This window comes from Tetrao urogallus (genome assembly GCF_951394365.1).
Source record: "Tetrao urogallus genome assembly, chromosome: 6".
In the NCBI taxonomy this organism is placed as follows: domain Eukaryota; kingdom Metazoa; phylum Chordata; class Aves; order Galliformes; family Phasianidae; genus Tetrao; species Tetrao urogallus.
This window is the reverse complement of record NC_136819.1, coordinates 23,287,785-23,298,239: the sequence shown is the minus strand read 5'-3', so window position 1 is coordinate 23,298,239 and position 10,455 is coordinate 23,287,785. Positions and strand designations below refer to the sequence as shown.

General features: G+C 42.4%; 1 protein-coding gene across 1 annotated transcript; it reads left to right on the top strand.

The window, feature by feature from the left end:
• Positions 1-821: 821 nt before the first annotated feature.
• Positions 822-9,723, top strand: NR1H3 (nuclear receptor subfamily 1 group H member 3; the record flags this gene model as incomplete). Its single annotated transcript, XM_079537289.1, has 8 exons — positions 822-939; positions 2,747-3,013; positions 5,787-5,995; positions 6,284-6,463; positions 6,852-6,951; positions 8,144-8,257; positions 9,080-9,174; positions 9,577-9,723. 8 exons carry the CDS (start codon positions 822-824, stop codon positions 9,721-9,723), a joined length of 1,230 nt encoding a protein of 409 aa, XP_079393415.1.
• Positions 9,724-10,455: the final 732 nt, after the last annotated feature.

Here is a 10,455-nt window from a genome sequence, read left to right as displayed (position 1 = left end):
GGAGTTAGTGCTTTATAAAAGGATGGTTTTTAGTATCATTTCCAAGTCCTGGAAAAGGGTGTCCCCAGAAGGTTGGTGGTGAATGTTTCCTGAGAGTGGCATAATGGCCAGGGTTTCCCTTAGATATGATTCTGGTTTTCTGTTTATTTTTATAGGTCAGGGGAGGATTAGTAATCCTCATCTTTGATGCATCATTGATCCTTGGCACAGCCTTCAGCTGTTGCTAGTGATAGGGAAATTAGTCGTTGCTATATCAGTGTATCAAAATTGGCTTTTACAGTTTTCTGTGTGCTCTGGAGTTCATGCAATAAAATCCAGCACAGCTGGCAGTAATGAGTAATTGGTTCCTGGAAGCTTCAGCAAAGGCCTCTGGTTGTGGAGTTAGGAATTTCCCTCTCACATGCTTGGAAAGATTAGGGCTGAAGTCCCCTGCTGGTGCTAGCGGTAATGGAGGTTTGTCCTGGTTTGATGTGACAGTAAACAGTTTTGTGTCCAAGTGTGCTGTTACTGTATTTTAACCACAGTTTGTTAAAATATTATTTCAAGGGAATAAATATTGATAAAAAACAAAGTTAATTGTCTCTTAATAAGGAAACAATCTTGCTGCTTGCTTGCTGTTCTGTAAGATTTGGGGAGTTAACAGTCTCAGTAGCTGAAATCTTGCCTCTTTTGTCTCTGTTTTTCTCCACAGGTACTTCCTTTCTGATTTTCAGTAGCAGGGAAAAACTAAAGACCTTGAAGAAAGTTGCCTGCTGCTCCTTACTCTGCAGTAACAATGCTGCAGAGATGAGATTATAGCAAGCCCTTCCTGTGTGGCCTCCATGGGTCCCACTCAACTCAGCACACAGGACCATGGGAAGAGGGTGGCAAGTGTATTTGAGATGGAGGAGGAAGGCCTTTCAGTCTTCTCTGGCTCGGAGAACCCCCCTAAGCATGCAGGTATGGAAAAATTCTTATTAAATGCTTACAAGCTAAAGGGATTCCATTCTTTAAGCTGTAAATGATACTGATACTTGGAGAAGTTCTAGAGTGAGTACTGCTACATCTGAGACACCAGAGTTGAAGACTAGAATCCGTTACTGGTAGTTGAAGATGAAATTAATGAATGCTTTACAAAAGATGCAGGAAAGTCATGAAATGTAGAGAAAATGGTTAAAGAGTGAATCTATTGAACAAGGAGGACCATAATGAGAGGCAAAGGTATCAAGATGATGGTCAAGCTTGATGCATCTCAAGCTTTGATTTTGCAAAATGACAATGATAAGTAGTATAACTAAAATGCCTAATGTTCAAAATGGAAAATAGTTTCCTTAGATGAAAACTGAAGCCTATTTGACTCAGTGAAACAGTCATAAGGATGGTTGTCAGATCTTTAGGTAACTCATTAATGACAGTCAAAAGATATGTGCCGGATGGATCCATCATGTGCAGTTATTGGTTTACTTTGCTGTCACTCAGAAATCTGAACGTGATTCAAAACTTCATCAAAGTTTTTATGCCAGTTAATATATGTGTAAAAGAAGACTGAGTAACTTGAAATAAATACAGGCATTGCGTAATTTATTCTTTGTAAGAGATGGTGTGAAGAGAAGTACAGTAAATCAAGAGAGGAGAATATCAGAGGCTTAACCTTTCTGCTGACATTTTCCTGATCTGCAATGTCTGCAATGAGATGTGCATGCCAAAGTGAATGACCTGCAGACCTTTGCAAAGTCAATGGAATTGAAAATCAACACCAAGATGCTTAAGTCTGAAAACCAATATGAAGTGAAGAACACTAATAATAATTTCTGAGCCTTATCAAGGCCGTTCTGCCTGCATTGTTTATGAAAGCTGCCATAGAAGGATCTATTACATCAAACAGACAAAAAAATACATGCACTGAGCTGCATAGAAGAACATGCGAGATGACGACATGGCTAGAATTAGTGGAAAGAAAATGGGGATGGCTAATAAGGAGGGAATGCACAAAGAACATCAGTGAGCATTTGAGTAGAATGCTTTAGTATTGACTGGAGCAGTCCAAAGATGTTTTCAGAACATGCATTTTGTGACAGAAGATCCATGAGAATGAGGTAGGAAAAACTGGGAACTGCTGCACAAGACCATTTAAAATGCAAGGCAATAGTGAAGACTTTTTTTTAACGGAGTAACAAGATTCAGCAAATGGAAGAGTGAGAATATTTTAGTTTAAGGAGTGAGGAGCAGTCATCTTGAAAAATAAATGATGGTTTTGGGGTTACAGAAGTTCCTAGAGCTCACATAGTGTGTGTCAGCTGCTTGACCCTGACTGCATGGAGTTGCTGTCTTCTATCTTGAAGGCTTTCCCATATGTTCAATTTTGAAAAGACTTATTTTCTGTGCAATCTTGAATTTCAGGTCAGTTTTCAGCAGCTATTTGTTAGGTGCTAAGTCATTTCTGCTGATGGAATGTACGGAAGAACATCGGGCTTGAGCACGTTTTTATCACTTTGATCTGCTCCATAGTAGGGTCAAATGTAAAGCTATATCTGCTTACATATTTGGCATGGAACTGTTTGGATTATGTCAATACGTGGTTTGTTGCAGAAGATATGCTTGCCCCAAAGGAGTGAAAAGGGTGACTTTTCATCCGCGTATATAGGAGATGGTGGGTTTGAGCGAACGTATTGGTTGTTGTAAGGAATGGGGCCATCAGTTGCAAATGCCATGCTTCCCTCTTGTGTGTATGTGACCGTTTGTTTTTTTGCTACTGTTCTTCTCATAGAAAACCCCCCGCTGAAGCGGAAGAAGGGCCCGGCCCCCAAGATGCTGGGAAATGAAGTCTGCAGTGTGTGTGGGGACAAGGCCTCGGGCTTCCACTACAACGTGCTGAGCTGTGAAGGCTGCAAGGGCTTCTTCCGCCGCAGTGTCATCAAGGGCGCCCAGTACGTCTGCAAGAACGGCGGCAAGTGTGAGATGGACATGTATATGCGGCGCAAGTGCCAGGAGTGCCGGCTGCGCAAGTGCCAGGAGGCAGGCATGCGGGAGCAGTGTGAGTACAGGAAGTGGTGCTGGGGGGCGCTGGGATGAGGGAGCGTGGGTGGGCGGGTGGCCAGTGGGGGAGGATGTAAGGGAGAGGACAGCGTGAACGCTGGGGAACACACGTGAGCCACGCACGCTACAGGCTGGATTGCGTGTGAGAAGGTGCTGGGAGCTCAGCGGGGATTACGTGGGGAGGTGGAGCTGCTGGTGAAACAACGCTGATGTGCTGAGATCCCTGCTGTATTCTTTTGAAAACGCTGTTTTGTGAGAAATCACGGAGCGGAGTGTGACATCAGAGGAAAGACTCGCAGCTGAAGTTTACACGTTCTTCAGTATGCTGTCTTTTGGTCTGCATTATGAGGTTTGTCGCCATGCTCTTAAAATGCCAAAAAGCACTTCCTGTATTCACCTCGTGACAGAGGTCAAGGGCAGCGCCACAGTACTGCAGCTGTGTTTGTGCAGACTCAATCTTGTCGCTGCCTTTACAGAACTTAGTTATTTTTCTCACTGGACCATAAGACTGCTGTTTCTGAATATTCAGCAGCACTCCTGCTTGTGTATCAGAAACAGCACTCCCCTGACAAGGTTCCCAGGTTTCACCCCTCTCCTGACCAAGGCTGACTGAGTAGATGCTCACTTAGAATTAATTTTGTGTGAAGTCTCCTTTTCTGACCTTCAGCAAACAGAACTGTGAAGAACATAAAGTATTTCAGAAACATCTCTAAAATATACTCCTCAAAAACAGTAAGCCCCAATGAGCTGCAGCAAAAAAATGTGCTTTTCACTTTTTGCAAGCTGAAACACAGAATGCTTAACGTATTTAATCTTCCACGCTGGTTTGGATCAGCTTTATGTAGGCTGTCTCTGCGCTGTTTCCCCCTGCTTCTGAGAGCTACAAAAAGAGATGCACTTGAAAAATGATTCTGTAAGGCTGCCTGCCTGCCCTGTTAACTCTTCTGTTGTAGGTAGATACTACTAGAGAGCCTGATTATGTTTCAGTGTTTGCTCATTGTTTTTTGGTGAAGACAGAGGATACACTTCAGCTCAGGAAAACTATGCCAGAAGGAATAATTGGGTCATTTTATCAACCACTTGTCTTGTCAGCACTGTAATCCATGCTATAAATTTGCCTTGTTAATCGTGACAAAAAATGAGATTTTTGTTTCCCAGCTGTTTACTTGGAATGTCATTCCCTCTGCAAATTGTTTGAAACATTCTTCTAATTCCCAGACTGAAGGGAATTACTCATGGCTAGTTTATTTTTCTTAAACCAGCATGTGCCATGAGCTTTGATAGCTCCTCCATGGAAAACTGAGTGGCTCAGGTTACTTGGAATTTGGTGTGGTAAAGGAAGCATGCACATAGGCAGTTTGCAAGGTTTTCTGATACTTGGTAACGTGTTACTCAGATATAAATTCTTCTGCGAGGGACTATAATTGCCTGAATCAGTCTCTGCCATTCTTAAATTCATACTGTGAGTAGCGTTCTCCGATCTTGCAGGTCATGTTTGATGTGGTAATTGTACTGAATGTCTTTGCTGTAAGAATTCTCATTTTGTGTATGTGTGTGCATGCACGCATACCCTCCCTTATTTTGGAAGTCTGGGATAAGGGTTCATCTCAGCTTGAATATATGCTCTTGGGTTTTCCCTCTGATCCCGTGTATTGTCCACCTCAGAACACACTGTCACAGCAATTGCCTAGTTCTCGCCTACATGTTTTATCAGAATTTGTTTTGAGAAGTTTATACTTGTTCAGTTTTGGGGCCTGCCTTCTTGCGTAGCACCCATTTTTCGTTGTTATCTCTGCATAAAAAATGACCAAAGCGTTTTTCAGCAAGGTCAGGCTTTATTTTTTATTTTTATACTTCTTTTTGAACAAATACAGTTTTATTTCCAGTCTGCTTTCTGCATTTTGTTCATTTATCAGTAGCTCACAGAGTGATTTAGATATGGCCTGCAGGTAGTTTTTGCAGCTTTGACTTAAAGAAACAGCAGAAATCTACATTGAAAATCTTTTTTCTTTTTTTTTTTTTTTTTCCAATTAACTTAGTTAAAGGCATCCAAATAAATTTAACTAATGAGAAAATGGTTTGATAAGACATTCCAGAAGGATACCCCTGACTTGTTTTATTTTCTGCAGTGTTGAATCTAAATAATATCACTCTTTAACTTCATGACTGAAGACTTCCAGCCCTACTCAGAAGGGCTTACATTCCTCCTCAGTGGGATTTATACAAAGCTGTCCTTTCTTTATTCCACTTGCTGTACATTTCTGCTGCAGATGGGCTGTGCAGAGGGTTGTGCTTTCATGGTCTAACTCCATCTAGTACTGAATCTGGCCTCTTAAGGAGAAGATTAAATGACACAAACTGTTAACTTAGCAGTATCAGAAAAAAGACAAAACAACAGGATTATATAAAATATAATGGACTCATCGTGATGTGTAGAGAGCACCTCTTGGACTATGTTATATGATATTTTGGGAAATTGCTCAGAGGCAAAAGCCATTTCTGACATACGCAGGACAGCATGATGGGAGCTTCATGTGTTCACTGTCCTTTGTGAATGTTTGCACGAAGTACAATTAAAAGAAAGGCAGTGGAACAAGTGGAGAAGAGAGCGAGACACAAATAAGTATCACTGCCTGTATCCTGTACATGAGTGTACATAAGCCAGATGCTGGCAGCTGGAACCTCTGCTTCTCCATCCGCAACGTGCTGCCCTGTGTTTAGTGTGGTTTCATTGTTCCTCTGCGATTGATCTCTGGCTGTTCCTATTGTAGATGTTCTGTCTGAAGAGCAGATTCGGCTGAAAAAGCTGAAGAAGCAGGAGGACGATCAGGCGCGGACAGTCGTGGTGCGTCCAAACCCTCCACAGCCACCAAGTCCTTCCCACCAGCTGACACCTGAACAGTTAAACATGATTGAAAAGCTTGTGGCTGCTCAACAGCAGTGCAACCAGCGCTCGTTCACTGACAGGATCAAAGTGACGGTAAATACCAGTGGAAATTTATAATAGTAAGAATAATAAGGAAGAAGTGGAATTACGAGGAGTCAGGGTTGGGGTGAAGTTTTGGGTAGAATGGAAATGCTTGAGGCATAGTTCTCTATAGAAAAACTTATTAGTTCCAGTGTGTCTCACTTATTCTCTTTGTTCACTTCGTCTTCTCATCCTTCTATTCTTTTTTCATCTTTCATTTTATGTATGTATATATACATACATACATACATACATACATACATATATATATATATATGCTGTCTCTTTTCATTTCCACAGCCATGGCCCCAAGTTCCTGACCCTAATAACCGTGAAGCAAGGCAGCAGCGTTTTGCTCACTTTACAGAACTTGCAATTATCTCTGTGCAAGAGATTGTGGACTTTGCCAAGCAACTACCTGGCTTCCGGGAGCTCACGAGGGAAGATCAGATTGCTTTGTTGAAGACATCTACCATAGAGGTGAGAGATTGTCTCCACAATAGTATATAGTAACAGAGACAAAAGAGTCTGGATTACCCACCTGCAGAAATGGTTTTACATCCCTTTTTTTGGGATGGCAGGCTGAAAAAAAGACCTCTACTCTGTAGTGAGAGGCTATCCTGGCAAAAGGCCATGGAGAAGAATGAGGAAAGAGCCTTGGCACTGGAAAGCATTATAATCCGTTCCCAGGAGGAGACGCTGCAAAGGATGCAGCAGAATTTACATTGGAATTTTGAAGTATTCTGAGAGAATTACACTTGGGGTTTATCTTTTGTTTTTTTTTCTTCTTTTTTCTCTCAACTGATTATTAATACTGTGATGTTCTTTCCTGTATTCAAGTGTATCTGACTGTGATCTCTGGTTTCAGGTGATGTTGTTGGAGACATCTCGGCGCTACAATCCAGAGATTGAGAGCATCACTTTTCTGAAGGACCTGAGCTATAATCGGGATGACTTCGCCAAAGCAGGTGCTGCATTAGACAGGTGTTTCTTCCTTCCCTGTCTTGTGTTCTTTCATCTTTTCATTTTTCATGTGGCTGCTGGAAATAGTGTGTGTGACTTGAAGTTAAATGAAGGGTTTAGAACAAGAGCAGCTTTTAACAGAAGGATCATTGCAAAAAAAAAAAAACAGGGAATAAGCAAGAGCTGTACAAAGAGACTGGGAGCAAGGGAGGAAACAATCTGGTATCAGTGAAAAAGAGTGGTGAGAGTCATGTTGCTTAGGGATGAAATAGATATGGTAGAAGGGATTCAAAATCGATACATTCTGGTAAGAAGGAGCTTTAGTGGTCCACAAGACTCAGAAGGTCAGCTGCTGTGATTCTTTGTACCTTCCATGGACAAGTTTAGGGTGTCTAGGCCCTCCAGGCTGCTGATGGCTTTCTAGGAGCTTACTGCCACATCACGCCACTCAACTGCACTTTCAAACTTTAACGCTCAGTTTCTTATGACAAAGGTTCCAAACTTAGGAAACTGAACTTTATTTTTTTTTCAGCTTTTAGTAGACGTTTCTCCTCCTTGATGCTCTTCATGGCAGCTTTTTCTTTGGGTTATTAGAAAGACAAAAAGAAGGCAGCCAGGGAGATTCCCTCCATCTTGCTCTTACATACTACAGGACATGAGATTTGGATGGTATTCTGGGGGGAAAGGCTTAGTTTTCAGCATGCTTTTACATCACATAGCACAAGGGGACACAATATGACAGTCATCTGTATGTTATGACAGAATAAATGTGATTGTACTTCTGCCAGGCCGTTATCAAAGAAGGTGATTGTAAGTCTAGACCAGGATCTTCCCAGCTCTCCCAGATTTTTAAGGTAAAGGAAATCGAGTAGTGCGGAACTCTTGGAACTGCTTTTTCATCTCAAGACTTCAGATGAATCAGCAGCATGGAATTAAAACTTTGTTTGAAAGCAATAGGGCTGCCAGGTTTGAAAGAGATGGTAGCGTGGAATAAAAAGCATAGATTTTAAACTTGTGGGATTTTGTCTTTGGGATAGATTTGTCTGAAAACTGATTGTGTGTCTGCCTGCCTGTCTTCCCTGCTCCCTGGCATGCTGAGTGTGTTTCTGACAGCTAATTCTGTGAGATGGAGAGAGAAAGAGAGAGGAAGCAATTGCCACTGCTGACCCTTACACTCTTCTCTTCTGTTTGCTGCAGGTCTGCAGTTTGAGTTCATTAACCCCATCTTTGAGTTCTCAAAGGGAATGAATGAGCTGCAACTCAATGATGCTGAATATGCACTTTTAATCGCCATCAACATTTTCTCTGCAGGTAAAAAGGCAGGGAGATCTGAAAAGCTGCAGTACTGAGTTGCAGGGTAAAGGAAGCAGTTAAGGAAGATGATGGAAAGCAGAGAAGTAATAGAAGGTGCAAGGTCTTATGATGAATGAGCACATTACTACTTCTGCTTGGAGTATTTGTTATATTCTGAATCTTCCAGTGCTACCTCAACAGTAAAACGGATTCTTCTCTGAAGATGTGTGTAGCAAAATCAGCCAGTATTGATCTACCTCATTTAAAAACTGCTATTTTACTGTCCCCTTAACATGTTTGGTATCTCTGAATTGCGATGGGTAGCATGGCGTGAGTGACATCTAGTGGACAAGTACAGGTACTCTGAGAGAACAACATTGTTCTGGGCCAGGAAAGGGCTCTGAAAAGAAGCTGTCTCTGCTCCTTGCATCTTTTTTCTGTGTCTTGTGACCTGAAAGATCAAAATTCTTTATTTGTTCTTGTTTTTGGACTGGCTTAGCTGCTGGAGAAACTTTCCCATTCCGTCCTGAATAACTGCAGCTTTTCATCTTCCGTTAGTCACAAATGTGAGACAAAAAAGGTATCTATATAGTGCTTTTTGGTCTCTATAACCTTCTACCCCGTAGGAATTGGATCTGATTCCCTGTACGCATTAGACGTGATTGAAAAAGAGCAGTTGGAGAAAACTGGCATAGCTGCTGCATTCACAAATGACTGTTCCAGCTGTGCTGGGTGAATGCTAGATGAGTTTTGGGGAGAGATCTTACTGAGGCTAGACCAGGGTCAAGTCTAGTAATGCTGCCTGTAGCAACATGCTTATTTCTAACCTGCTTTTGGTAGATCGACCGAATGTGCAGGACCAGTCCCTGGTGGAGAGACTACAGCACACCTATGTGGAAGCCCTTCATTCATACATTTGCATCAATAGACCAAATGTAAGTGTCTCACCGGACATCCCCGCGATGGTACAAACTGAATTTGTGTTCATGCAGGCCCAGTTCTGACAGTGTCAATCAGATCTCTTGTTGCCTGTACTGTCATGCTGTTCTCTTCTGTGGCTATGTGATAGCAGCTGTAAATGGAGGATTTGTGAGCTGTCACAGCCTGCAGTTCTGTACTGTGCTCTTTTGTTAGCTAGCACAGAAAGTCTGGAGTTTTGGGTTGTAATGTTGTATTTGTGTTCTTCCACACTGCTGCCTCCAGGATAATGCTGTTCTAGGGAAAATTGGGATTGTGTGTAATGCATCATCCACTGTGCTTTGGTGGGGTTTGTTAGTTTTCAAAAGCCAAAGTTTTAGCATGGATTTACTAACAGCTGTCAATTTCTGACCCTGCAGGATCACCTGATGTTTCCACGGATGTTAATGAAGCTGGTCAGTCTTCGGACACTAAGTAGTGTTCACTCTGAACAGGTGTTTGCCCTTCGGCTGCAGGACAAGAAACTTCCTCCCCTGCTCTCAGAAATCTGGGATGTGCATGAGTGACTGCATGCTCCCAGGGCACTGATGTGCCGACATAACGCCGTGTCCCAGCCTTTGCTAACGAGAAGCCAGCCTCCCCTCTCCAAAGCACTGAACTCTGGGCTAGGCAGTGCAGAGAGTGACGAGCTTGGGGTTTCAATGTTGTAATGAGACTATGCAGGAGGCAGCTGGGGTAGATCAGATGATGGGGGTTGGTTTTGATGTAGTGCCCACACCCCAAATGAATAATACGAAACATCTGAAAACGGTAGAAATGAAGACTCTCCACACACATACACCTCTTTCTTCAGTCTCTTTCTCTTTTCTAAGCATGTCCTGGGGATTTGCTAATCGATCCTTTCCTCTCTCGTTGATTATGAAAATGAATTTGCAGGAATTTGCCAAACCCTCTCTATTGAGAGTAACCCAGCTCAAAAGGCTTATGCAGGGTTCCCAGTGTACCTGGATCTGAGGAGCTCAGGGAAGTCAGTGTGTATGTTCTAGGGGTTTCACTGGGTTTCCTATAAATAAAAATATCTTCTATGTGCTGCCCTTTGCAAGGATTTCAAGAGAAGTAGCTGTTATTTCCTTACAGTGAGACTTCATCTCTAGAGGTGCCCTTTCATTCTGGCCTTCCTTTGGAAAGAGGATTCCTCTGATGTTGGAGCTAAATGATCTTTAAGGTCCCTTCCAACCTAGGCCATTCTGCGATTCTAATGTGTAGTGCCCTTTGTCTAACAGGGAAATCCTCTGGGT